Here is a 27490-nt window from a genome sequence, read left to right on the forward strand (position 1 = left end):
CGTCGCGCAGGACTGGGCGAAGTGCGAAGGGTCCGTACGGCGTAGGCCGCGGGGTCCACTGGATTAGCTAGATCCCAAGGAGGCCGGGAGGTAGAAACTGAGCCAACATCGTGAGTAGTACAGGCACCTGGATGATACAGAGGTAAGCAGAGGAGGGCGCAAGACATTTCAAAAGCAGCGATAACACCGGTGGCGTGCTAGTACTTGGACAAGCCACACCCGGATCGTTGGGCCCGGTCTGCTGGATACCGTCGCGCTTGGTCGGTTATGCAGAGTGGTCCTTCGCACTTCGCGAGCTTCGCATTGTATGGCGCCAGCTCGCAGACGTCCCCTCCACAAGAAGCCACCGCGCGGAAGGAAGTGTAAGGACAAACATCTTGGTGGAAGTTCCCCTCACAGCCTGACGTCTGGAGACTGAGCCAGGCTTTGCCGGCGTTCCCTTCGACGCGAAGAAGATATGGTGTAGCTGGAGAGGCAGCGCATTCACAGAGAAAGCTCGTACCGGCAGCGCTCGTCGAAGCTGTGAAAGCGCTGTGGGCTATTTCGGTCAACTCAGCCTGCAGGCAAGCACGAGCTGTCAAGGGCTTGCGCGGTCCACACTCTCTCCCTCTCTCTACGCCGTCCTTCAGTTCCTGCACTCTGAAGCAATTGAAAACTTACCGCTCTGTTAACCTTCTCTGTGCTCATGGCTGCCAATGTTACCACAAGTTCTTCCGCGGACGAGCTGTTCGTCCTCGTTATCAAGAGTGAGTGGATTCTATCGATAGCGACTCGGACATGCAATGCCGACGTTGATGGTGCTCGCGATGTCTCAGATATCAAGATCCATGCCCCCCCTGAGCAGCCCTTTGGGCTTAAGAAATGGAGGAATCGTCAACTGTACATATCGGCCTCGATCGAGGGCATCTCTCAGCCCAAGAAGACGAAGCCGCTGTCCGCCAAAGGCCCGCATGCACGGTGGGAAGAGACAATCTCCTTGTAAGACTTCCTTCAGTGTCTACTGTCACACCCGTCTCACCTTGGACAACCAGCAACCTTACTCAAAGCTCCACTACCATCGTGTTCTCAATGATGTCCAAGCACCTTATGCGTCACGATAAATCTATTGGTGCTTTCAGAGAAAGCATCCAGGTGATGCTTGACTCTGGGCCGCATGGTGAGCTATGTTTTCCTCTGCCGGCCACTATCATACATCTAAATATATTCTCATCTTGCCCCTTACCCTCGAGCAGTCATTCGTGACCTTGCAGGAAAACACAAGTATCAGATAGAGTTTGATGTTGCCAAGCAGATGCTACTGGACTTTACAGGCGCTATTGTTGTTGGAGCGACTGATGCTGTCAACAACATGGATACCGTCCAGCCTATGGCTGACCCTCCAGCAGTGGCTGAAGCTGCACCAACATTCCTCTCCAGTATTCCTTCAGATGTGAAGTCTTCTTTGGAGTCCCTCCTGTCTAAGCTTGATATCCTCTGCCAAGTGGGAGGTGTCCTTGCTGAGGTAAAGAATAGTTATGCTATCTATCTAAGATACTTAGGCCATGTGATAATTAGATTCATCCTTGGGCAAAGATGGCCTTCAATCTTTTCTCAACAGTATACAAGGTTGAGGAGTATCTTCTGACTGGGTGCTGTAGCCCTGATTTTGAGCTCCGTTCAGGTCATCAAAAAGGCAGCAGACTGTGACCAGAAGATCCAAGATCTAGTGTCTACCATCAATGAAGTTTTTACCTTTGCTCAAGAGGCTCAGGCTCTTCCAGATAAATACAAGCAGCAAAAGAAAACAATAACTGTAATGCTCCAACAGGCTGTGGAATGTGGTTACTTTATTGAGGGGTATGTGGGTACTGGGAATTTCTGTAAGGCTTACATCTTTGGCATGCCTTGGTGAGACTTATCTTTTGGTAGGGTTGAGGGCATGGAGACAGGCTGGCATTGACACTGACAAGCCCATTGGTGACTTCAAGGCAAAGTTTGAGAGCCTTAAGGAAGACTTCAAACTCAATAGTATCCTCCAAACTCAACTTCTGTGCATCCTGACTAAGGAGGACCTGGAAGCAACACGTAAGGTGGATGTTACACTAGCTCTGGGATGTTTCTGATATCTTCACAGGAGAAATTGTCACAAAGATCGAGCTAAAGGATATTCCTTATGCATATGGAGCAGCATTTCAGCCCTCAAAGGCTTGTTTGCCTGGGACACGTGAAGCTCTGCTTGATGAGATATGCCAGTGGATCAATAGCAACACTGAAGCCCAGGTGCTTCTGCTTACAGGTCTTGCAGGGACTGGCAAATCAACAGTGGCCCATACTATTGCAAAGCTGTTCAACGATACCAATCGACTTGGCTCCTCATTTTTTTTCTCCAAAAGCAAAGAAAACTACAGGGACATGTTATTTGGTACTATTGCTCGGGATCTGGCTGATCAAATCCCAGAAGTCAGGGACAAGCTTGCAAAGGTTGTCACTGCATCTCGTGGTACTCTTGACTTTGAGGCTCAGTTCACTAACTTTCTGGAGAACCCCACAGAAGGACTTGTTGCCTCAGGTCCCATTGTTATTGTCCTTGATGCTCTGGATGAAATTGGAGATATCTATGCCCGTGGACCCATTCTGGAAACCCTTGCAAACAGGCTCTCCTGTCTCCCTTCCAACTTTCGCATTCTTCTCACTTCACGTGCAGAGCATGACATTATGGAAAAGTTCAAGAGTCCTAGGCTTGTGCAACATATGCGCATGGAACAAGCTTCTCATACACATGAGGATATTTCACATTACATCTACTCCCAATTAGCTCCAGAAGGCTTCCCACTGGAAGGTCTCCAGCCAACTGACTGTCAAGAGCTGGTTGAACATGCTGGAGGTTTATTCCAATGGGCCTTTGTTGCTTGTGATTTCATAATGGCACCAGCATATCCAGGAGTTACTCGCCAGGAGAAATTTACCCAGATTGTGTCTCAGGCTTCTAGCAAATCTGATGAGGCCCTGAACAGCCTGTACAGGACTGTTCTCACAGGACTGTTTGTTACCAACAACCCAGACCAGAATGCAGTAATGGAGAAATTCCGAAATGCTGTTGGCCCTGTCCTTGCTTCCTCTCAGCCACTCTCAATGGAGAGCTTGCATGCTCTGCTCTCAAGGCCAGGAACTCAAGAAGGTATAACCATGGATTCTCTCCAGTGTATCTTGACATATATGGGGTCAGTTTTGGATGGTGTCACCAATACCCATGAACCCATTCAGCCCCTGCACAAGTCATTCTATGACTTCCTGACAAAATGCTCTCCAGATGACATATTTTTCATTGATCTCCCCCATCACCACTGGAGACTGTGTCAAGGGTCACTGCGGATAATCAACACCCATCTGAACTTCAACCATTGTAACCTGAAAACATCATATAAACCCAATATTGCCCAGCAGTACAACACACCATCCCCAGAAGTATCTTATGCATGTCAGTCCCTGGGACACCATCTTGAACACTTCCAGTCTTCAGAAGGGATGAAGACTTCCACAAAGCCCTCTAAGTTAATCAAGATGGTAGAAGATTTCCTGAAGAAAAAATTGCTGTGCTGGTTGGAAATACTTAGCATCCTGGGCAAGGTCTATGTTGCAAGACCAACCTTATTGGAGGTGGCAAAATGGGTACAGGTCTGCATGAACAATACACAGACAATTAAAGCACTAACTGAGGTATTGTGATATTCAGGTATACAATGCAGGGCTGCAACACTTTGCAGAAGATGCTGCACAGTTTGCTCTCTACTTTGGTATACCCATAGCAATATCAGCTCCACATATCTATCTCTCTGCCATGGCATTTGCACCAGCAGCCTCCTTAGTGGCTCTGAACTATCAAACATCTGTGGTGAACATGCTTCAAGTGACTCAAGGTAGACTGAAGAAATGGCCAGCTCAGCAACTTGTGCTCCACGGACACAAGTACTGGGCCAAGTCTGTGGCCTTCTCTCCTTATGGCAAGCTCATTGTCTCTGGATCAGACAACAAGACCATTAGGCTGTGGAATGCTCAAACAGGAGAGGCAGTGGGTCAGCCTCTGAGAGGCCATCATCAAGTTGTCAACTCTGTGGCCTTCTCTCCTGATGGCAAGCTCATTGTCTCTGGATCAGATGACATGACCATCAGGCTGTGGAATGCTCAAACAGGAGAGGCAGTACATGAGCCTCTGAGAGGCCATCATCAATCTGTCAGCTCTGTGGCCTTCTGTCCTAATGGCAAGCTCATTGTCTCTGGATCAGATGACATGACCATCAGGCTGTGGAATGCTCAAACAGGAGAGGCAGTACATGAGCCTCTGAGAGGCCATCATCAATCTGTCAGCTCTGTGGCCTTCTGTCCTAATGGCAAGCTCATTGTCTCTGGATCATGTGACAAGACCATTAGGCTGTGGAATGCTCAGACAGGAGAGGCAGTGGGTCAGCCTCTGAGAGGCCATGGTGACTGGGTCAACTCTGTGGCCTTCTCTCCTGATGGCAAACTCATTGTCTCTGAATCATGTGACAACACCATTAGGCTGTGGAATGCTCAAACAAGAGAGGCAGTGGGTGAGCCTTCAAGAGGTCACAAATCTTTAGGTGAGTATATTGAGATGACTGGAAGTTGATGCACAAGCTCTGATACCTCATTTCAGTTCAGTTCAGGAGGGCATATCTGACTGATGGCTGGTTCCGAACCCCTCAAGGGGATCTTCTCTTCTGGGTTCCTCCAATCCACCGGAGAGGACTGTTGGTGCTGGGCATGGGTGCTATCATCCCTAGCTATTTGACCAGGGTTATCCTTGACAAGTTTGTGCATGGGGATGGATGGGAGCAATGTTTTCAGCAATGACCTTCATTTGTAAGGCCTCCATCCATGCAAGATATTCTGTATAGTATCAGTCTTCAGTCTGTTAGGATGAGGGTCAAAGACCTGGGATCTATGCATGCCTCGAGGGTTCCTGGTCTGTAGCATGTACCTTGAAGTGCACAGTAGCAGATGTAGAATATCCTGTAAGCCTCTCCAGTATTGTAGTATATTCTTTTCTCCAGTTTACCCATTTCGTGAAGTCTATATACAGGGTCCCACAGAGACCCTTGGAATAGTGATCAAATTATCATTCACACTTTTAGCTGCTGTGTCACGGTAATCTATAACTAGTCAAGAGAGCCAGTACCAGCACCCTTTTCACATACAAAGTCAAGAATTGCTCCTATACAGTTTCAATGTCTTTTGGCCGTCATACATGTGATTCAGGTATGTATCATGTAATGGAGAACATCGCAAATGCATGTAACATGCCATGTTTATGGACATGCAGTCGCGACTGCGAGGATGTCTCCCAGCAGCAGCGAGGAGAGTCACAGGAGGGGCCGTCGAGGTCAAGGACTGCCAGCAGGAGCTGCCAGATCTCAGACATGCTTCGATGGGGGCTGCTTTTCAACAGCCTACGCACGAGTACCACCATATACCTCCCTCCATACCAGCAAAACTCTCGCTATGCGCTAGTAAAATATCAAGATAACGACATCTGATTTATACCACCATCCTATTGGTATCCGGTCGCAGCAGCAAACATCAATGATTAGCGACCCTTACAGTCGACTCTAATCTACTTTCTACTTTCCTCTTCAGGCATTAAACAGGTTAGTAAATCCCGGGTATGAATTTATACTTGACAACCTCGCAGTAGCGGTCCCAGTCCTTGCCGTACTTGATGGAGCACCTGTGTATATCACCAACAGTCAGCATAAGCATAGAGTCAACAACATCACGACGCACCGCTCGAAGTCGCGCCCGCAGCGGTGGATGAGCACGGTGATGAAGAAGACGGAGTAGAAATACGGGATAGGGGAGGCGGTGCCGACGACGAGGCCCCACGTGAAGCTCTGCACCCAATCGGCGGTGTAATTCTGGCAGGACAGCGATGTGAGGATGCGAACATGCGACAACGCCAACAAGGACACTCACGGGCTTGCGCGCATACGCCCACCAACCGTCAGTCAAGAGCTTATTCCTGTCGTCAACGAGACGTTAGCTGGAGTAGTCGAAGAAGGCGCGCACGCGACGCACCCATGAGCGGTCTGGATGTACTTCGGGTTCTGCACGATGCTCCACGGCAGCTGCGGGAACGTCTTGCGGTACTGCGTGATGCCCTGACACTGCATCTTGAACCGGCTCTTCTGCGACATCGCGGTGTCGAAGCTGCAGGAGCGCGTCAGGATACGCAACCTTTGAGAGCCACGAAGGAAGTGACGAACATGTAATAAGCGGTCAGCAGAGTAGCGTAGAGCACGACGTAGGCCGGGGTGGAGAACCGGTACTTGGACGGATCGTGGGAGGCCATGTAGACCACGGAGTAGACGTAAGTCTGATAGGGTGGGTCAGAATTAAGGTGCGACGTAGAATGGCAAAAGCAACGTACGAAGGGAACGCCCGCGAAGTTCCAGAAGATGACCATGAAGCCCCACTTTTCGTGGAACATGTCCCACGTCTGGGGGATGCACTCTTCACCCTTGGCGCTATGATTCCGTCGTCAGCATGACCCATGATGTTCTCGCGGGGTCGAACATACCAGGCATTGAGATACAACCATGTTGCCAAGCACATGAACGCCATGTTCTACCAGACGAGCGTGAGCCGGGCGCGAATGAGAAACCATTCAGTTGACTTACAGGGGTAACGTAGCCATACTGCTCATACTGCTTGCAAGCACCCGAGACCGCCAAGAAGAAGCAGATCACCCAAGGAATCCGGACCTCCGCCCACATCTTCAAGTCCACCGTCCCGATCCTGGGGTTGAGGCACGCCCCCATGAACACATCGTAGATAAAGTTCCCCGACATGCGGATCTGCTCCCCGCGCGCGATCGTCCAAAAGTACATCCCGAACGAGACCGCGAAGCCCCAGATCATGGCGACGGTCATGATGTGCCCGTAGTTGTCGATGATTTCGGTGAGGCGGAAGATGTGGAAGTAGTGCAGGAAGGCGGCAGTGACGATGGTGGTGTACACGCAGGAGAGCGCGTTGCAGTTGTACATGAGGGTCTTGTAGCCGAGCGAGGGGACCGGGAGGCCTTCTTGCAAGTAGCCGGGGAGGAAGTAGGCTAGGACGAGCTCGTACACGATGAGCCCGCTGTAGACCTTCCAGGCGTACAGGTTCGGGCTTGCATCCTGGTAGGGATCAGCATGCAACACTCAAGCCAGAATTAAGGACAAACGTACGTCACGGACGTGAGCCCACATCTCAAGCAGGAAGGGCTTGATCTCGTCCACCGAGTGCGGGTACACGATTTGACCGTCGTAGAACCACAGGCAGATCCAGAGGTAGTACATGAGCATGGGGAAGCCAATCATCATAGCCGTGACGCCCCATGGTCCACCAAATTCGTACCTGCAAAGTGTTATTTTCACTTTGCACTTTGCAGACAGGGGACCTCACGCACTTATCATGCTTGTCCAGCAGCTCGTCCTTCTTCCGGCCCTCCTCCGTGGGGACATTTTTGGGACCGAGTTTTTCGTTGGCCGAGCCGTTCGCGACGCCGTTACCGTTGGCCGTCATCGTCGAGCCTCGAGAGCCTGGGAGGGACGTGGGCCAGTGTCGTACGACGGCCCTCGGATAAAATACGTGGACGCCACCGAGATGCACGTCAACAAGCGTCAACAACGCGTCCGGTCGCGTCCAAGTAATTGATCGGAAGGCAGGGCGTCGCTAGCATGGCTCTAGCTCTGCAAGTGGGTCCAAGCGCTTCTGGGATTATTTAGACATATCACAACCGTTTGGGACTACGTTTGGAAGACATCATAAAGTTGTTTGTTCAGTGAAACGTCCGCGTCTTAGAATATCTGATCCTGGACTCTGCTCTATACGGAGACGCATCGCACGCAGCAGCCTGAGTCGCGTGCCCAATATTCGTAGCTGGATCCGCGAGCAATCGATAGGGATCAGATTCTGAAACGACGACAATACTAACACACTGTTGCATTGTCTGTTCTACTGCGGAGCGCGCTGCTAACCTATCGGACAAGTACTGTAAATTGGAAGGGTCATCGATCGAGGTTGCCCGGCAGACGAATTAAAGCTGGACTTTGTCGAACAACTATCCAACAACAGTCACCGCAATGAGCGCTAGGACTCGGAATTGCGAGATCATTTGCAAGACCGCGAGCTCTTGTTCCTCAGTCCAGGAGATAGCAATTCGCGGTGTATCTTCAATGTCGAGACTACCAGGCCACAACCTATGGTCTCGGCCTTCCTACAATATTTATACGTGGCAATGGATATATTCTCGAGGACATTTCACCGCTCCGACAAGCTTGCTGTTAATGCTCGTACAAATTAGAGAACAATATACAAACGGCAGCGTCGGAGGGCAAAGCGGGCGAACCGCAGTGGCCGACGCGTGCAGCTCGAAATTCGCACGCGTGACACCGCGCGCGGCGTCCCTGCGCGTCCGGTGACACTCCCTCCGACGTCCAGCGCGTTCTCCTCAGTCTCACCATGCAGGTCGCTCAGCGCGCAGCGGGCCAGGCGCCCCCAGTCAAGATATACAACGCCGTCTACTCGTCTGTGCAGGCAAGTGGCGACATGCTCGCCGGGATCACGTTCCGATCTGACTGACCCTTGGCCGTCGCGTCGCGGTGCGCGCCATACAGGTGTACGAATGCATGGTCAGAGGTATCGCGGTCATGCGCAGGCGGACGGATTCCTATGTTAATGCCACGCAAATCCTCAAAGTTGCTGGCGTTGAGAAGGGGCGGCGGACGAAAATACTGGAGAAGGAGATATTACCTGGGAAACACGAGATTGTTCAAGGAGGGTATGGCAAATACCAAGGCACATGGTCAGACATTGTTCTATTGCATTTGTCAGTAGTATTAATCCCAACCACCCTATCCCAGGATACCCCTCGAACGGGGTAGGGATATCGCCAGACAGTATGGCGTTGCCCCTCTCTTGGCCCCGTTGTTTGATTTTACGCCAATGGTCAACAACCAGAATGGCCTCCCAAATCCTCTTCAGGGCGTCCAGCATGCAACACAAGCACGACCCTTATCCGCGTCCCCCTCGCTCTCGGGTATGCCAACTTCGGGCGGCTTCCAGCTGCCTTCCACACTAGCACCCCCGCCAATTCTTCCTGGCTCAGCACTCCGACTTCTCCATCAAGGGAGAGCGCAGGGACTCTTTACTCCCTCAACATCTGGTCTGTCTGGCTCTCGGTCTAATATGTATCAGTCACCCGGCGGAAGTTTACACCAAATCCCCGGTTCGCCATTTTCTGGAATGCAATCGCCCACGCCGCCGCCTAGCCAGCAGTCATTGAAGCGCACCTTCTCGGATATGGATACAACATCAACTAGCCGGCCGTCATCACAGCCAACATCAGGCAACTCAATGCAGCCGCCACAGTCAACCTTGGAGCCTTCACCCGACATCCAGATGGCCGATGTATCGCGACCACAGTCCGCGACCTCCCAGCGCGATGCAGAAGATGGCCCCTCTCCCACGAAACGGCTTCGCCAGGAGCCGACTCCGCCGCCCTCGCAAGACGCGCTCCCGCGCGGACAGGCGCAGAACGGCATACCCCAGCGACCGGCGTCGCGTCTGGGCGGCCCACCGATCACTAACGGCGTTTCACGACCTTCTGCCCCTGCTACCAACGGCAAGGGCCCCGCAGGGCCTTCGAGTCTTAGGGGCCCTCGGTTCGCTACCAAACCTTCCATCCCACGGGGCATGGACCCGATGCTACCTCTCAAGGACGACCGGCGCATCGCCATCATCGCCAGCATCTGCCAGGCGGACGACCCGCTCCCGGTGATCGAGGGCCTGCACGACATCGCGCCGGACGACCCCGCGCTCTCCTTCGACGCGGACCTCGTGCTGGACGACCAGGGGCACACCGCGCTGCACCTCGCCGCGAGCATGGCGCGGCTGCACACCGTCGCGGCGCTGCTGCAGGCGGGCGCGGACGTGCACCGCGGGAACTACAACGGCGAGACGCCGCTCGTGCGCGCGTGCCTCGCGACGCACTGCGCGGACGCGCAGTGCTTCCCCGCGCTCGTCGAGGCGCTGCACGCGTCGATACACACGCTCGACACGGCGCGCAAGAGCGTGCTGCATCATATTGTCGCGCTCGCGGGTGTCAAAGGGCGGACGATGGTCGCAAGATATTATTTGGACCAGATATTTTATTGGATTGTGCAGCATGAGAATGGCGACTTTAGGTCGATCGTGGACTTGCAGGATGAGCATGGGGATACGGCGCTGAATATTGCCGCCAGGGTGGGCAATCGGAGTTTGGTCAGGACGTTCTTGGACGTTAGGGCCAACCGAATATTGCCGAATAAGCTAGGCCTCCGGCCAGGTGATTTCGGTGTAGAGGTCGAGGTATGTAGGCATTTATCGTATCTCTTCCCATGTTTCATGGAGTTCCTGCAGGAATTGGCGGGTCCTCCCCGAGCAGACGACATATTGTCATCATTACGATCTGGTCCAACACCGCCCGTGCAGAAGAGTCAAGATATTATAAACGGTAAACTCTATTGTTTTCCAGTCCTACACTCCTCTTACCTGTTGTCTTAGACATGACGACTATGATCCAAGGCTTGAGTAAGGACTTCTCAGCGGAGATCAAGACCAAGCAAGACGCGCTTGACGTCACTCAAATCCACCTCAAGGCCGCGACTCGCGAGTTGTCCGACCAGCGGAGACAAATTCAAGAATGGCAGAAGAAACTCGGCGAGCTCGAGCAGATCGGCCACAGGACGAGAAATCTGCAGCGAGCCATCGCAGAAGAGGACAAGTTCGACTATACCGGCCGGACGGATTTGCAGGGCAAGGATGCCCGGGCCACGGCAGGCCCTGCCTTCCAGTGGCGAGGACATAATTCGACTATGGCTGCATTGGGCGGCACGGTGGATCTGGGATTCAACCTCGACGCGGAGCCTGCGATACCGCTGTCTGATAGCCCGGCAAGCTTGGTACGGTTACGGCGGCTCAAAATGTGGCACGAGCGGATTGAGAAGCTGCTGGAAGAGCGGCTCAGCTCGCTGCGTGGTGCCAGCGCGGAGAAGACGTTCCAGTATAAGAAGGTTGTCGCGTTGTGTACAGGTATACCCATCGATCGTGTGGAGAGTGTAAGTCAAATATTTTGCGGTAGTGCATGCTTGCTTAGTTGTATTTTTGCAGTTGCTGGATGACCTGTTAGTTGCCGTCGAGAGTGAATCACAAATTGTAGATATTGGGAGGGTCTCTGGGTTCATGCAGAAGGTCTGTCTATTTCATTCCTCCCGTACATTAATGCTCACCTGGTCCCTGGCAGGTTCGGGATGGTATAATTTAACCGTGTAAACGATACCCTTCCATCTTGCTTTCGTCGTGTCTTATGAGCTATTTACTCCGCACATCCACGCCATTTGTATTACACACAGCATCAATTTATAATGAAGCCCTAGCTTAGAACATCCTCTGGAGCAAATAGCTGGAAATTACGGTTATACGTCCCAGACACAAGGTACTTCGAGTCCCTCGATAAGTCAACAGACATGACTTTGCTGGAATCCGTCGAGAGGGTGCGGAGCAGCTGCCAGTCGTCCGCGCTCCATAGCTTGACGTACCCGTCATAACCTGCACTGGCAAGGTAAGATCCCGACCGGTAGTGCCATTCCTCTTCCTCTTTCTTGGCATTGTCGTCCGGATCCACGGGCTTAGCGTCCGGATCACTCATGTCGACGTCGCCGTCAGCTTGCTGTGCCGCCTCCTTGCGTACCGTGGGGAGGGGCACACCAGTGTTGCGGTAGAAGCGCACGTCGGCGACGTTTGAGACGTGTGCCGGGATTGTGTAGAGCGCCTTCAGGGACCGCATATCCCATATGCGGATGGTATCGTCTCCGGCGCCGGTGGCTATTTGGTATCTGTGGAGGGGCTCGTGAGATGAATGTGGTACTGCTAGAGTTGAGGTATGTACTGACCCATTGGGCGAGAAAGATGTTGATAGGATGGCTTGGACGTGGCCGTCAAGGACCATGGCAGTCCTTCCGGTCCTCAGGTCCCACACGCGGCCTATTGCGTCAAGCCCTCTGTAAACTCGTGAGACCGCAATCGTGCAGCAGACAACATCTTGGGCTTACCCAGAAGCTACTAGCGCACCGTCGTCTTGGAATTCTACTGTGTAGACTTCCTTGGAGTGCCCTTCCTGTAAGAGCAGCTCTTTTGATGTTGCGACGTCCCAAAGACGCCAAGTCGTATCGAACGAGGCGGACGCTACGTAGTCGCCCGACGGATGAAAGGCCACTCTGCAGACGCGATCAGCGTGACCTTTCAGAGTGGACAGAGGCGTATCGCTGGTAAAAAAAAAAAGAAAAATTTAGCTCGTCATCTCCAGGAAGTACAAAGCTTGAATAATACCTTTTTAGTGACCATAAATGGAGATTCATATCTCCTGCGCCACTAACCAAGTTTACGGCATCTTCGCTTTGAGAGAGAGTTGCTTCAGGGTGCCACGCAACTCCGCCAACTCGGTCGGTATGTCCTTATATACGCAGATCTATCCGTTAATCGTGGAAGGAGTTCCAAGCGACACGATTGAGCTACCGACATACCTCGTAGCGTACGAATGGGCGTGCAATTGGGGATGTTCCAGAGCTTCACGTTCCCGGACCAACTACCTGTCGCTAGAATCTGGCTATTGGGCGCGAAGCGAACTTGAGCTATAGGCCGTTCATCGCCAATTTGTGATCCTAAATTGGCGAATGCCTGAAGCCGGCGTCGTTGTCCCAGACTACACTGCAGTATGACATGCCGCGACATACCTTCACTTCGGCAAAGATCTTCTTGCGCATATCAATTATCCTTCCGAGAGGCAATTTACTGTCTATGCGCTGTTGGGCGACTCGCTTTTGAGCTCTGGAGCGGGGAGAAGAACGGAAACTAGTAAGCACCTATCTGTATCTTCCCATTGGGGTGACAAAATCCAACCTCGGGAGAGAAAACTCTGCTAATCGCCTTCGGGCCTCCCGGAGCTCGAGTGAGCCTGGGGTGTAGAACTCCTCTTGCTAAGGAGTAGGAAATAATCCATGAGCGCGATCTGCATGCAAGCGAAGTTCTGTCACGTACCTCTTCTTCCTCCTCCTCTTCCGTAGACTCCTCGTCCAGTTGCATGGCATCGTCGCCCTTCGCAGCTTGTATCTCCGACAGGACGTATATCAAACGGTCGCGACGATCTGCTGCCTAGCATAGTTGAGATTCACGCGTAGACACCTAGTCGTATGCCTCTTACTCTTTCACCGAAGAGAGTAATGGGCTCTCCGAGCTCTCGCAGCCGTGCCTTCACTCGATTATCATCGGTAGGCACGGCCATACTCCGGGCCTTCTTCTTGCGTTCCAGCTCATCGAGGATTGCCTTATTTTCGAGTCGTGCTCGTTCAGAGCCTAGATAGTTGTTGTCGTCGACGAGCGTATCGAGCGTCAGTTCCGCCATGATGAGCGTTCTAAAGTAAACCGAAGTCGGTGAACAAACAGGGTCCTGTGACAGGACCCCGGCATATGGGTACTGATGTTTGATCCTAAGTGCCCGATTTTCGGCCCTTATGGCCTCACACATTTGGACCGGATATGTCCGCCTCTAGGATCCGGTCAGCCCAAATTGGGCTGCTTATGTCTGCATAAGTGACCTATGCTCGGGCGCCCCCCGGTGTGTCCGCCAAACGGATCCAACCTTGAAACCGGCACACGCCCAACGCTGCAACGCTTTTGCTACTTCGCCCTCCGATAAACACGACCAAACACGCCCATATCAGGCAGGTGAATCACGTGAGCCGGGCCTCCGGTAGTTGGACTTACTTCGCCCTCTGATCAACACAACCAAACAACACCTAATGCGGTAGGTACGTCAGGTGACCTCCCGCGCCGCCGGCGCCGCCTGAGGGCTTTCCCGCGTATAGCAGTCCTAAGTAAATAGCAAAACGACGTACGTAACTGCGTTTACTTTGACCTCATTCCGTGCCAGCTGTTCCTTGTCGTAGAGTGGACCCCATGAGCTATCTTTCGCCAGTAATTCCGCGACTCCTTTTAGAGAACGCAAGTTGCTGTAGTCGTCGAACATGTCTGGGAAGATCTGTATAGCGCCGGCAGGAACGCGTTGGGCACGACAAATCAGGCGGAACTACGACGAGATTCGTATATTTATAGCTACCATTTCGCCGTAAAAGTAGATGGGCTCAGTATCTGCGAGCATCTTGACGTGAGCCCACGAAAACCGCTTGTCTTGCTTGACTATGCGTGCGGCTGACCACTCTGCTGCGCGCCTGTGTTACTCTGCTTAGAGGACGGGGAAAGAAGAACATTAAACAATTCCCTCACCCTTGACAGTAGATGGGTTCGTGCAGGATGGCATACAGGGGGTTACCGTCGTATGTTTGCTTCTCCTGGACTGTCTGCAAGAGCTTGTAGGATAACTTGCCGAAAAGCGAAAGATCGTTGGAAGCGCGGAACACAAGCTCTGTGAACATGTGAGGTGTCAGCGGACATTCACCCTTGAGGAGGGCTCAATAGTGGTACTCACGGTGGACCCTGTCGATGCCGCCTAAGGCTGGGTGTTAGAGAGTAGCGTAGATTTTGTAAGGGTTACCCACTCACCGGACATGCCGAAGTCGATACCCAACTGCTGCCAGCGACTGGAGGTCAGCCGACCACCGTTGGGTAAACTGACCTCGTTCTGTTCCAAGTACGACAAGATGTCCCGCACCTGTGTCGAAAGTCAATGAAAGACAACCGAGGCAGCAGAAAATGTACCAACGCGCTTTACATCCCGGGGATACTTGTCGTAATAAATCTTGTTCCTCTTTGCTACCTGTTCTATATTAGAGGCGACCCATGAGGATTTGGTGTCTAGTACCAAACAGAGATGAGCTCACTAATTACGGCTTTGTATACTGGATCGGGGTGGTCGCCCAGGGGTGCCAGGCCCCCCGTGATAAATACTTCCCTCAACCCTTCGCTATGGAAGGACAGGTAATTGATCGCACAGAAGCCTCCGAAGCTCTGCCCCATAATGGACCACTTCCTGTCTTCCGGGTCTTCTTTGTGGCCCAGGAGAATCTTTCTTATGGCCTCGGCGTCTTTTACTACCAACAAATGACGACGGCACGTTATTCGTCTGTGCAAAAGTAACGTGGATTATAACAGCGTTACCTATGCTGTCCGCACGGAAGTGCTTCAGGTAGTCTGCTATCTCCTGATCTGTTTTGAAGGAAGTCAAGAGTTCGGGAGATACGGCAGTGCTTAGACCTGTTCCTCGCTGGTCTAGGCACAACGTCTGGACCGTGGTGAATGGCTTGAATTGTGCGATAGAGGAACGCTTCGAGATTACCTGGTATCCTTGTTCATGTATCTTGTTGGTATCAGTATCGGGCGAGACGCAGGAGATACAACAGGCAACTACCTCCGCTACGAAGCCTGAAGTATTCGGCAATGGTACCTCGAAGCCGGGCCCACCTAGAGTAAAATGTGTTTCGGTAACAATTCAAATGGACCTCTGTTGCGCGTACCTTGCAAATATACAACTAATAGTTCAGAAGTCGCACATGTAGTGTAAGTTCAGGACATCTACGGCGGCGGGCGAACATTCATTAGCACTTACGGTATGGGAGCTTCGCTTCGTCCTCGGCAGTCTTCGCTTTGGACTTTGGAATGTAGTTTCTTGCAAAGACCTGGATCTTCTTGCCATCAGGCTGGGCATAATCAAGCGGCAGCTCAAAGAACCGCTCCACAATTTTGATTCCCTCTACAATTAAATCGGCGTAACCTTGAGAAGAGGAAGACTGGAAGTATCATGAGCACCTTTGTTAGTGTACGTCTCGAGAGGCCCGATAGACGAGGGTGAAGCGGTGGTCATGGTCCTGTGAAATGGTCTGCGTAAACCTGGTCGAGACGCAAGGCTGCTATAGGGTAGAGCAATCCGTACTGGAGGTGGGATCCTTTATTCAATTAAAGAAGCGATGGTGTGAACTCTGCGCATGAAAGAAGATTGCGACTCGCGAGCCTGCATACCTCGACCGAAAGGCACTGGTGGCACTGAGACGAAGAATGGCGGTGACCATTCAGCCTGCAGCTGGTACTGGTGTCTCAAAATTCTCTCAAGCTGTCTATGATCGATATTGCCTGTTGTCCGCCAGCCTGTTGTAATTGCGTGGCGGCGGCGAACGCGGGAAGTTTATTTAGTGTTGACCCACGTGCGTAGCACAGGTAAGTTATATCCGACTTCAATCCAAGCAGTCACTAGTTCAAGGCTCAACCGCTCGAACTCTGGGGTCGGCTGCGAAGCACACGGAGGTAAATATGTTTTGCAGGATCGCTTGGTGCAGCTTGCCCTGAGTTTTGCAATGTGCCAAAAGAGGCCGAGTGTCTCGTCAGTACGAGTGCATATTAGGACTTGTACTTAAACTCTAGACCAGACCCTGAACCATCATGCCATGATCCAAGGCCTGGTCAAGAGTCAAAAACAAGAATTGGAACTGGTCTATTGTTGAGATCCCTAGTCTGCCCTCTTTGCGCTATAGAGCGGCATACATCGAGCCAGCGTAACATTTCCACCAAGGGATAATGTTGTGCCGGAGCCCAAAGTCTGCAGAAGCTTGCAGGAGAGCTTGTAAAGCGTATCGCTAACATTGCTCATTCACCCTGAAAAGAGTTTGGAGCTTACGGTGCACTCTACCGATACCGCTTGGGGTTGCCAATGAGTTGTATCTCGGAGAAGCTACGCCGATGCTGGAATGCAATGGGGCGCACCGGACATGCCGAAGTCATGGCCCAGCTACTGCCAGCGACTGACGCACAGCCGACCGCCGCCAGGGAGCGTAACCTCATTCTGCTCCAAGTACGATAGGATGACCCGTACGGCCCCTGCGTGGCAAGTGAGGCAGAGCCCGAGCGGAGCAGGGACGGAATGTGACTGACGCGCTCCACGTCCGGAGGATATTCATTGTAGTAATCCTCTTCGCCACCTGCTCTGGACGATGCCATGAAAGAACAGGCTCCGAGAACGAGATACTCACTAAGTAGGGCTTGGTACACCGGGTCCGGGTGATCCCTGGGTGCTAGGCCCCCTGGGATAGACTTCCTTCAGTCCCTCCCTCTGCCCCAGAATGGTCTACTTCCTGTGTTCCAGGTCTTCTCGTCTCCTAGGAGGATGTGCCTTATGGCCTCAGCGTCGTTCAGTGGAAAGGAGGGGTATGCGCGACGCAAGTGATAGGTCTCGCGAGAGGGTTACCTATGTTATCGGAGCGGAAGTACTTAAGGTAGTCCGCGATCTCTTGGTCTGTCTTGAAGGCGGCGAGGGGTTCAGGGAATATAGCGGTGCTGAGGCCCGTTCCGCATTGGTCTAGCCACAATGGGGATCGTGCTGCCGGGAAATTAGAACGTTTACCTGATAGCCCCCATCGTGTATCTAGGTGATGAGTTTAGCACAGACACAGGTAATGGCATACAAGATAGAGCTGCTTCCGCTACGAGCCCTGAAGGACTCATCAGGGGCACGGCCCACCTGACGCAGGACATATTCAGTGACCGCCGAACAGCATTCTGCGAGGGAAACCTTGAAAATATATGACTGACAGTGGAAATACACAGGTATGAATAAGCACGCGTATCACGGAGCCATAAATTGATACTGACGATGGGAGCTTAGCCTCTTCCACTGGCGTCTTTGCCTTGGATTTCGGAATAAGCCTCCTGGCAAAGACTTGGATCTTCTTTCCATCCGGCTGGGCATAGTCAAGTGGCAGCTCAAAGAACCGCTCCATGACTTTGACACCCTCTAGATCGAAGTAGGTGCGATCCTAGGCAGAAGGGTATCACGATTGCTATGAGCACCTTTGTTGGTATATGTTTCCAGAGGTCCGTCATGGGCACCGGCGGTCATCATGGTTGGGCGAAACGTTCTGTGGCATTTCATTTGTTCTGCAATGTAAAGGCATCTTACAGTGTAGACCGAGTGTTGCTCTGCAGGAAGCCCTTTGGTTAAGCGGGAGCGATCAAGTCAGTATCTCAATCACTAGCAAGACCCGGGTTAGGGGTGTTTATGTACACACCCCGATCAGAACGACAGTCATCACCATCCAAAGTTGTTGCCTATCCAAAGATATTAATATTGTGTTCGTTCCACTACCTTATCGTGACGGACATCTGGTCCACCCACATGTTGCACCAAGTCCAGAGAGACGGCTATATTCCACTCCAACCCGCACACGGTTAGGGATTTCATGGGGTTCGGGCTAGTACTAGTAGGTAACTCGGTCATTGACATGATCAACTGGTACAGACCGCAAGGGGGTATGTCTCGCGAGACGTCTGACGAAGCCTAGGTCGACGAGGCAGGGGTATCAATAGAAGCGAGGGGGCAAACACGAGTGTATCCAGGATGAGCATGGTACTGTTTGTAGCACTACCCATAGTTGTCAATAGTTTCTTGAACACCGGAGACACGTATAAAGCATCAAGTTGTGCAGTGAGCCAGGCCGAATTATGGGGCATAGGATATATCCCATGGCAAGATTCAGAGGTGTCAAACATAGCCTGTCTCTCCCGGGATGCCGCTTGAGAAGTATCAATGAATCACCATGGGGGTGCTTCATGAGCTGCACGTAAAGCACAGCAGACAAAGGCATCCACATAGTGATGCACTGTCCACTGCTGGTACCACTGCATCAACACTGCATGGAGCAAAAACTGGGGAACGGCAACCGAGCCGTCGGAAGGCAACAGGACTCGGACAGACTCGGACACTTCGCCAGGATCTTATCAGATAGAATCAATGTTCGTTTCGTACCTTCGATCCCACAGCATATCAATCCCATCGACGGCCTTCCTGCGGAAACTTCGCCCGACAGCATATTGAACACCAACGCCTCGTTCATGTGAGACCAGTCGGCCGACGATGTCTGCAATCTGAGATTCCGAAAAGACCAAAGTCTCAAACTGCCTCCTAAACTAGCGCAGGGCAAAGACAAGCGTTTCATCGAGCCCGCCTGCCGCAACGAATATCCAATCCGGAGGACCGGACGAGGCGCGATCGCGTCGAAAACTGCCATTGACGCGGTCACGTGACCGCGGCCGAAGATATCCGATTCCGACGCATTGACTTCATCACAGCGGCGCAGGGGCAGGACCGGGTGCCACTGACACTCGCAGAGGAAATTTGCGGGAGCCCTAAACCGTTCTCCAGCGCTCGTTATCAAGGTTCTGCGCGACACTGTTCGTTGGAGTCAGAGATAAGGAAGAATTGCTTCCGGCGTACCTGCGGTATAAAACATTCGTCGTGCGCCGGGATGGACAGGCTCAAGGATCCCTGTCTTGTCCCCCGCCTCTATACCTTCGTCCCGAAAGTTAAAAATGGTCCAGCCACATGAACCCGAGTTCGAGCAGGTGAGTAGAAGCAGTGCGTTACACCATGATAGCTAGCTAACGGGACGGGCAGGCGCTCACCGAGCTCAGCGTCAGCTTGAAGCCTTTCCTCGAGGCGAACCCCGAATACAAAAAGGCGTTCGAGATCGTCCAGATCCCGGAGCGAATCGTCCAGTTCCGCGTCGTCTGGGAGGACGACCAAGGCCGCCCGCAGGTGAACCGCGGCTTCCGCGTGCAGTACAACTCCGCGCTCGGCCCGTACAAGGGCGGCCTGCGCCTCCACCCTTCCGTCAACCTCTCCATCCTCAAGTTCCTCGGGTTTGAGCAGACGTTCAAGAACGCGCTCACGGGGCTGAACATGGGCGGCGGCAAGGGCGGCTCGGATTTCGATCCCAAGGGCAAGTCGGACAACGAAATCAGGCGGTTCTGCGTGAGTTTTATGGCGGAGCTGGCTAAGCATATTGGGAAGGATACGGATGTGCCGGCGGGGGATATCGGGACTGGCGCGAGGGAGATTGGGTATCTCTTTGGTGCGTACCGCAGGCAAAGAGGGGAGTGGGTGGGTGTTTTGACGGGCAAGGGGGCGACATGGGGTGGAAGCTTCATTCGTCCGGAAGCGACGGGATATGGGTTGATCTACTATGTGGAACACGTACGTGACAGTGCCAGTTCCGACTCGACCCACACGCTCAAGCATCAATGCCCGGCTAGATGATCGCCAAAGCCCATCCCCACCTCTCCCTCACCAAGCCCTCCACCAAGGTCGCCATCTCCGGGTCCGGTAACGTCGCCCAATACACCGCTCTGAAGGTGATCGAGCTCGGCGGCACCGTGCTCTCCCTCTCCGACTCTAAGGGCTCGCTGCTCATCGCAGGCAAGGGCGAGAAGGGCGGCTTTTCGAAGGCGGATGTGGAGAAGGTTATGGACCTCAAGCTCAAGGGCGGCAGCCTGGAGTCGCTCGCGCAGGACTCGCGGTTCGAGTACGTCGCGGGCCAGCGGCCGTGGACGCTCCTGCCCAAGGTCGATATCGCGCTGCCGTGCGCGACGCAGAACGAGGTGTCTGGAGAGGAGGCCGAGGCCCTGATCAAGGCTGGCACGAGGATCGTCGCCGAGGGAAGTAATATGGGCTGCACGATGGAGGCTATCGAGGTGTTTGAGAACAGCCGGAAGAAGGGTGGTCCGGATAGCGTGTGGTATGCTCCTGGAAGTGCGTACACGGTTCTCCGACTGGTGTAGGGCTGAGGCTGATGTGGTTTTCGAATAACAGAGGCGTCAAATTGCGGTGGGGTTGCTGTCTCTGGGCTCGAGATGGCGCAGAACTCGCAGAGGCTGGTCTGGTCGTCCGAAGACGTCGACGCGAAGCTGAAGAATATCATGACCGACTGTTATAAGGTGCGTTTCCGTGCTCGTGTCTTGCATAGCCTCGATATATGCTCATCTTCTCCTGCGTAGATTTGCCTCGACGCGGGCTCGAAATGGTCCGGCGAAGGCGACAAGAGCGCGCAGGGTGTCCTCCCTAGTCTGTTAAGCGGCGCGAATGTTGCTGGGTTTATCAAGGTGGCGGACGCCATGAAAGCGCACGGTGATTGGTGGTAATTTATTGAGTGTAGCATCGTCCTGTGGACGCAAAATGTACTTTTAGAACGGGTATAAGTAGTGTAGACTTAGAAGGCTCACCGCCTGGCTTAATTAGAACGGGAATCCATGGATGTGCCTGCTTATACTGAGGGGTATACGCCAGCAGGGACAGTCAATCGACGACATAATATCGTCCAGACAGCTGTAGCGTGATATAGGCGCGCTAAACCACCTCAACTAACAGCTCCGACGTCGCCAATCGGGGATTCTAGGTGCAGTTAACAATGTTCAACTTAAGACTCAAGAGTGCACTTCCAAGAAATGCAACACGGCCGACGCCAGCAAGATGAAGGAGATGAGAGGGAGAAGCACAGATTGCCGAGAACTTACGACGAGAAGACATTGTAAGGAACGTCCTTCAGCGCATGCACCGTTAACCATTGACAACTTGAAGCTAGTGTACAATGCATACATATATCCAGCTAAGAGGCCAAAAACTGAACATGTACGATGCTGGCGCTGTTCGCTGCACCACCGGTCTCCCTCGGCAGGATCATGAACGGGTCAAGTCAGCGCAGGGAATGGGACAGACATCGATGGCGAAAAATCGCGTCTTCTTGATGTCCCCCGTCCCTTGCGCTGTATAGGCAGAGGTGCCTATCGCACCGCATGCCTGTGGCATTCCAAGACCTTCCAGACTCCAAGATGAGTATGCGATTACTTTTTTCGCCAGGGCAAAGCGTCGTTGTGCACGACCCCCAAGCTATGGCGCAATTGCAACTGATCGTATTGGCGGCCCGGGACACGATGAGCGGACATGGTCATTAGAGGTCAGCATATAGAGCTTGAAGGAAGAGTTCTCATCGAAGTAGAGGCAGCAGTCCTTCTGCCCTACTCTCAGGCCGCCTTCGTCTTTAACCCGGTATGGCACCCACGTCCGGCTTGCCAGAGGATGTCGTTCCTCTACCAGTGCTGGAGTCCACCGACGAGAAGAAGAGCCCGCCTCAGTCTTCGGGGAACGAGTCGGGCAACGTCGACGTGATCCACGAAAAGGGCTACGAGTCGGACTCTGACCCCGGTCTCAAGGAGGAGCAACCCGCTGCCGCGCTCAAGGGCGTCAAGTTTGTCCACGGGGAACCTGTGATCACGACCGGCGAGGACGTCTCCAGGTTCTTGGTCGACACCAGGGATGATGGTGACCCGGCTCTTACTTTCCGCTCATTTTTCCTGGGCACCCTGTTCGCAGGTCTAGGAGGGGCGCTATATGAAGTACGTTCCCGGTTGCGTTTTTCGTACCGGATCCATGTGTTAACTCTGCCTATAGATCTACATCTTTAAGCCCGTACAGATGTCTGTCTCGACAGTCTTCCTGCTGCTCCTCATTTACAGCATCGGCTTTGCTTGGGCAACGTTCCTCCCTCGTGGCACGTTTGCCGAGAGGATTGGTCTACCTCGTCTAGCACCTGTACTCGATTTTATCAACCCAGGACCCTTCGGTCTGAAGGAGGTCGGTTTCTACATTTCTGACCTGGGTAGGTCCGTGCCTGATCCCCGGAGAAAATAGCACGTAGTCGCCTCCTTAGTTGCGAGCACGGCAGCCTATGGAAGCACTGCGGTCAACAACTTTGCTGTGCAAAAGGTACTTATGAGTATACCTGCGCCGGTCTACCTTGTTGTCTAACGTGCAATGTCCCCCATTAGCTGTATTATGACACGCATGTCGAAGCGTTGACTGCAGTCCTCGCCACTTTCTCCACTGCCTGCTTTGGATACGGTCTTGTCGGCATCCTGAGACCTCTGACTGTCTATCCGAGCGAGATGGTCTACTGGGGGGTACGAGCATTTTCCCCGATATCAGCACACGGAACTGAATGCTCTGTTTATCGCGTAGAACATGCCAACAGTGTCTATTTTCCAAGGTAACCCTCCCCGCCTCCTGACATCTCCAGGTCTCACCGTTATCACGACCAGCCTTGCACTTTGACACAGCGTTCAACCATTCGCGTCTGAAACTGTTCTGGACCGCCTTCGGCGTCATGTTCGTCTACGAGCTTATCCCGGCCTACATCTTTCCCGTGCTCAACGGGGTGAGCGTGTTCTGCCTCTCGGCCCACTGGGCCCAGCAGACCGGGCGGATCAACCAGAAGACCGTCGACGCATTCACCAACGTCTTTGGCGGCGCGAACGCGAATGAAGGTCTAGGGTTGCTCAGTCTCAGCTTCGATTGGCAGTACATTGGCGCCAAGTGCGTGCTCCGCTGTCGCCCTCTCGTGATTGGTAACTCACTTGTTCCGCACCGCCAGCTTCATGAGTTGGCCGCTTACGCAGCAAGGTATGCCTCGCGCTGAGGACTGATAGCTCGATTATTGACTTCGTCTGTGCAGCCAACTCATGGGTAGGGATCGCGCTTTGCTACATTATATTCATCGCCATATATTATAGCAATACATGGAACGTGGGTTAAGAGTTCTGACCTGCAACCGCGATCAATCAGCTCACAAGCTATGCAGTCTCTCTCATTCCCGATCATCTCCACCTCCCTCTTCGCGCCCAACGGCTCTGTCTGGCACCAGTCAGCTGTGTTCGGGACCACCTTCCAGCTGAACCAGACCGCCCTCGACGAAGTCGGGCTGCCCAACCTTACGGGGTCCACCGCTTGGTACTATCTGACCTCCAATCTAGCGGTAAGCAACCTCCTCGAGCAGTGTGCGACATGAGCTGGCCGCTTATGCACATGATTGCCACTAGATCGGCGGCTTAATTGCCCACTGCGTGTGCTTCTGGGGCCCATACGTGGTAGACTCTGTTAAACAGGCGAGGAACAAGACGCAGCCGGATCCTCACTGGCAGGTGAACTTATGAAGAGACTCATTGATACCTTTCTCGACTGACGTGCGGTATGACAGGCCATGCAAAAGTATGATGAAGCACCTTGGTGGTGGTACGGGGTCTTGCTAGTCCTGTCCTTCTTTGCCGGTACGTAATATCGGGTCTTGGGTTATATACTGCTCATGACACTGTCCATTAGGCTTGATCGTAGTGCTGAAAGGGCAGACGACGCTGCCATGGTGGTCTTACATTCTTGCTCTGCTAGTAGGAGGTGAGCGATATCCATAAGTACGATATCTCGACGCTGACGTACAAAACTCAATCTCGCAGCCTTTATAACTGTACGTTCCTTTTACGACCATTATGATTGACATCGAAGCTGATTCGGAGCACAAAGCCGTTCTCGACCCTGCTCTACGCTCGAATGGGGAACGGGATAGCCACTAACCAGCTGATGAAGATGGTGGCTGGCGCAGTCAACCCTGGAAGACCGGTGGCGAATCTATACGTGCGTGTATTTGGACGATAGGGTGAGACAGAAGTATAACGTCGGTTCCATTCAGTTCTCTATGTGGAGTCACGACGTCGTGTCGACCTCTATTGGCCTAGCTGGGGACCTCAAGATTGGGCAGTACCTCAAGATCCCTCCTCGAGTCATGTTCCTTACCCAGGTGTGGGGGACTATTCTCGGTTCGTTCTTATCCTTTTTCATTGAGGAATGGTCTGATCTAATTATACCGACGTGTCTGTCATCTAGGTGCGATCGTGAACTACGGTCAGTGCAGCACCTCTTGCCAGTGACCTAGGAATGTCATCTGATGATTGTCTCTACGCCACATATTCAGTCGTGATGGTCAGCGTGGTAGATGCACGGCACGAAATCCTTGTGAGCCCAGAGGGTTCGAACGTCTGGTCGGGACAGGTTATCCAGAGCCTCAACAGTGCGGCGGTGACCTGGTCCTTGGCCAAGGAGCTGTATGGTCCTGGCGGGCCGTATTTCATCATTCCGATGAGTCTGCTCATCGGCTTGGGGGCAGGAGTTGTTCAATGGCTGATTTTCAAGGTATACAGGCTCGCGTATCTCGTTTCCCCGGTTGCGCTAAGTGGCGTTTGGTATCTTGTAGCGCTGGCCTAAGATCGGTCCCATTAAAGTTGATTCCGTTATACTGCCGATCATCTACATGGTGAGATCGTCTCTCCGAGACATGGTTTCGGTGTTTCCTAACGCATGTTCAGTACTCCGGCTGGATGCACGCGGGCACCAACTCGACCATCCTGTCTTCCGTCATCGTCGGGCTCGTGTCGCAGTTATGGCTGAGGCGGTATCACCCCGCTTGGTACCGCAAGTATAACTACATCCTAGGGGGTGCCTTGGATGGAGGGGCACAGGTCATGATCTTTATCTTATCTTTCGCCGTCTTTGGTGCCTCTGGCGTTGGAAGACCGTTCCCGACAGTAAGTCAATTCGATATACGGAGGCGTTGCGGACCTTATCCTGACGCTATTCCTCTTACAGTGGGCTGGTAATCCGGCGAAGGGCAATGTCGATTACTGCAACGGCAATGGTGCATTGGACTAAAGATACAGGCTGATGTTTTCTTTATTCGGGTCGGTAGAGTAGTGAAGGCGGGTTGTTTGTTCGGTATAGTACTGTAGATCAGGTATTCCATCTCTTTTATTCCTAAACCGCGCAGACGGTATCCTCGGCCCGGCCAGGGTCTCAGGCTGAAGCTGCGTCTGCTGCTGGGATCAATCAAAACATATGACGTGCTATGTAAAGACTCTTGTTCTCAGGTCGGTTTACTATGGCCACGCCGAGCGGCACCAGACCGAATATCTTCCTCAAAGTCCGTTCGACCGGAGTCATGGACGCCTCTGGCCACGAATCGCACAGTAAGGTTTGCCCGGAAGCATGATGGCCCAGAAAGTCCTGATCGATGAGCTCAGTCGAGCCACAACTAATTCGGGAGGGCGCGCGTGAACGGCGAAAGTTAGTCTGCGGATTACTCTCCAAAGCCCCGCAGACGGACACGAGGCCCCGCACCATATAAATACAAGTATGTCCTGGAACGAATGTGGAATGTCATAGCGCCCGCCCCAGAATGCACGTTCTCTTTGCATTCCTCCTCCTCTTCGTCGCGCAGGCCTACGCAGCGCCCGGCGGATTCGTGAGGGAAACGAACGGTCAGCGGATCGCGCGGGGGCTTCCCCCCTTGCCTGCGAAGCTTGGTAAGGTGCTTCCCGGACGTGACCAGTTCTACAAACCCACCCCTGCCTTCGGTGAGTATAGTCGTCCTTCTCTTGTTGCCAGCAACTGAGGCGCACGCGACGCCCTAAGGCAAGAGGTCCGCTGCTTCCGCGTCCCCCTCCCCGTCCCCCTCTGCTGCACCTGGGTTAAGGTACGTTTGGCTTATGTGTATCGATGGTAACCAATTTCTGACTATCGTAACTTGGAATCCATAGCTATATAGGCCGAATCCAGGTCCGTTCAGAAGATGGATCACCCCTGGGTTATCTGAGAAGCGCTGGAGGAATGTAAGTGACCATCCCTCGCTTGCTCGCAGCGTTTGGTTGAATGCCCTGGTCGTCAGCAATGAAATCAACGACCCTACGCCTGATGATGACCTTTATGTCCGCGTACAAGCGAATAGAGCTGGTGCACCTCACGACCTCATCGGCTTGGTATGTGCAATATCATTCGCAGTGCGACCGTCACTAATACCCTCCAGAACCACCCCTCTGGCCCTTCGTTCCTTGGTGCTAGGGCTTCCGGCGCAGGTCACCTCGCCCGCCGATCACCAACGTACGTGTTAAACGACACTTTGGTGATGATCGCCTGTTCTAAATGACGTTCATTCATTTGCGCAGAACGCTCAATCTAGCGCCCGTTCGCCAAAGTACGCTGGATTACCTGATCAGATCCACGGGATAAGGCCGCTCACCGATGCTACAGCTCTCCCCGGCGGTCGGCCCGCGTCGATGGCTGACGACACCTACAGTTCGGCGATATGGTCTATGAACCTTAAGACGAAGGAGCTGAACGGTAATTCACCCAACTTTAAACCGTGAAATGGTGCTTATCACTCCTGTAGCCAAGTGGATCAACCCTGATGGAAGCACGCCGCCCACCCTAATTGCTTACGATAAGGACTCGAAGACGTTGTTCTTGACTGGCGACCTTGATGCGTACAACGAACATCACGATGCGAATGCTTGTGCAGTGGTGCGTTCGAACCTCCCATCATCTGTGCTCGTACTTACACGACGATTCTAATCCTGCCAAATGACAGTCCTTCCATGTCACCACAGGTTAACACGGACTGGATTGGAACGTGTCGCGTTGTTGTTTCACGACGTATAACGATAAGACGCGGTTCAACGTGGATGTCACGCCGTTTTGGATGATGGACTTGCGAATCGAACTTGTATTGGTTGTAGAAACAGTGCTCGGGTCGTCTCGATTCTAGTACTGGACTTTTCTGCTTGGACACTTTCCGGTGATATGTATGGACCAATAATCTTGCTGTTGTTGTATCCTTAACCTTCCCAGTACCCCTCCTACCTTCAGCTAATTACTGTACGAAGCTGTGCTATGCGGGCCCAACACGCAATGGCTGTCGCAAGGCTGTTGTGTACTTAGGCTACAAGTTGTGCGTGCGCCGCAATCGTGTGGTACGGGAGGGGG

At 53.0% G+C, this 27490-nt stretch overlaps 8 protein-coding genes across 8 annotated transcripts; 5 read left to right on the forward strand and 3 right to left on the reverse strand.

Moving 5' to 3' along the window:
• Positions 1-685: 685 nt before the first annotated feature.
• Positions 686-4851, forward strand: GLOTRDRAFT_128279 (uncharacterized protein; the record flags this gene model as incomplete). Its single annotated transcript, XM_007866895.1, has 10 exons — positions 686-746; positions 816-978; positions 1032-1156; positions 1233-1501; positions 1555-1605; positions 1661-1859; positions 1909-2064; positions 2114-3654; positions 3713-4598; positions 4655-4851. The coding sequence occupies 10 exons, from the start codon at positions 686-688 to the stop codon at positions 4849-4851; spliced, it is 3648 nt and encodes a 1215-aa protein (XP_007865086.1).
• A 629-nt stretch (positions 4852-5480) lies between these two features.
• GLOTRDRAFT_110752 (ERG4/ERG24 ergosterol biosynthesis protein) lies at positions 5481-7590 on the reverse strand. Its single transcript, XM_007866896.1, has 10 exons — positions 7445-7590; positions 7224-7392; positions 6675-7172; positions 6575-6621; positions 6425-6521; positions 6261-6370; positions 6073-6204; positions 5971-6016; positions 5782-5912; positions 5481-5725 (listed from the first exon to the last, which is right to left on the reverse strand). Exons 1-10 carry the CDS (start codon positions 7558-7560, stop codon positions 5647-5649), a joined length of 1425 nt encoding a protein of 474 aa, XP_007865087.1. The 5' UTR covers positions 7561-7590; the 3' UTR covers positions 5481-5646.
• Positions 7591-8497: 907 nt separating this feature from the next.
• GLOTRDRAFT_138094 (apses-domain-containing protein) lies at positions 8498-11529 on the forward strand (the record flags this gene model as incomplete). The annotated part of the gene is made up of 7 exons (XM_007866897.1): positions 8498-8574; positions 8655-8842; positions 8901-10386; positions 10438-10531; positions 10582-11135; positions 11188-11268; positions 11321-11529. Coding segments are annotated over 7 exons (2501 nt in total), but the record flags the coding sequence as incomplete, so codon positions are not given.
• Positions 11450-13477, reverse strand: GLOTRDRAFT_74935 (WD40 repeat-like protein; the record flags this gene model as incomplete). Its single annotated transcript, XM_007866898.1, has 10 exons — positions 11450-11677; positions 11768-11912; positions 11970-12077; positions 12129-12341; positions 12406-12529; positions 12600-12753; positions 12810-12903; positions 12976-13052; positions 13114-13227; positions 13277-13477. The coding sequence occupies 10 exons, from the start codon at positions 13475-13477 to the stop codon at positions 11450-11452; spliced, it is 1458 nt and encodes a 485-aa protein (XP_007865089.1).
• Positions 13478-13945: 468 nt separating this feature from the next.
• On the reverse strand, positions 13946-15912 carry GLOTRDRAFT_74938 (alpha/beta-hydrolase; the record flags this gene model as incomplete). The annotated part of the gene is made up of 13 exons (XM_007866899.1): positions 15838-15912; positions 15638-15781; positions 15546-15560; positions 15440-15492; positions 15368-15388; positions 15190-15313; positions 14913-15122; positions 14795-14853; positions 14635-14743; positions 14561-14581; positions 14359-14497; positions 14192-14303; positions 13946-14113 (listed from the first exon to the last, which is right to left on the reverse strand). The coding sequence occupies exons 1-13, from the start codon at positions 15890-15892 to the stop codon at positions 13946-13948; spliced, it is 1230 nt and encodes a 409-aa protein (XP_007865090.1). The 5' UTR covers positions 15893-15912.
• Positions 15913-19269: 3357 nt separating this feature from the next.
• On the forward strand, positions 19270-21172 carry GLOTRDRAFT_110753 (NADP-specific glutamate dehydrogenase). Its single transcript, XM_007866900.1, has 5 exons — positions 19270-19419; positions 19472-20050; positions 20110-20605; positions 20666-20790; positions 20851-21172. Exons 1-5 carry the CDS (start codon positions 19387-19389, stop codon positions 20992-20994), a joined length of 1377 nt encoding a protein of 458 aa, XP_007865091.1. The 5' UTR covers positions 19270-19386; the 3' UTR covers positions 20995-21172.
• Positions 21173-21793: 621 nt separating this feature from the next.
• Positions 21794-25513, forward strand: GLOTRDRAFT_115630 (oligopeptide transporter; the record flags this gene model as incomplete). Its single annotated transcript, XM_007866901.1, has 20 exons — positions 21794-21806; positions 21947-22245; positions 22301-22483; positions 22541-22615; positions 22678-22809; positions 22868-22895; positions 22948-23221; positions 23280-23308; positions 23361-23431; positions 23487-23660; positions 23725-23826; positions 23883-23952; positions 24005-24069; positions 24203-24313; positions 24369-24495; positions 24563-24580; positions 24651-24868; positions 24930-24989; positions 25042-25260; positions 25322-25513. The coding sequence occupies 20 exons, from the start codon at positions 21794-21796 to the stop codon at positions 25382-25384; spliced, it is 2331 nt and encodes a 776-aa protein (XP_007865092.1). The 3' UTR covers positions 25385-25513.
• A 369-nt stretch (positions 25514-25882) lies between these two features.
• On the forward strand, positions 25883-27489 carry GLOTRDRAFT_115631 (uncharacterized protein). The gene is made up of 9 exons (XM_007866902.1): positions 25883-26085; positions 26144-26204; positions 26269-26340; positions 26397-26487; positions 26535-26608; positions 26674-26702; positions 26759-26848; positions 26898-27028; positions 27096-27489. The coding sequence occupies exons 1-9, from the start codon at positions 25908-25910 to the stop codon at positions 27117-27119; spliced, it is 750 nt and encodes a 249-aa protein (XP_007865093.1). The 5' UTR covers positions 25883-25907; the 3' UTR covers positions 27120-27489.
• The last annotated feature ends 1 nt before the right edge of the window (position 27490 follows it).

The sequence above is a fragment of the Gloeophyllum trabeum genome (assembly GCF_000344685.1).
Source record: "Gloeophyllum trabeum ATCC 11539 unplaced genomic scaffold GLOTRscaffold_00005, whole genome shotgun sequence".
Classification (NCBI taxonomy): domain Eukaryota; kingdom Fungi; phylum Basidiomycota; class Agaricomycetes; order Gloeophyllales; family Gloeophyllaceae; genus Gloeophyllum; species Gloeophyllum trabeum.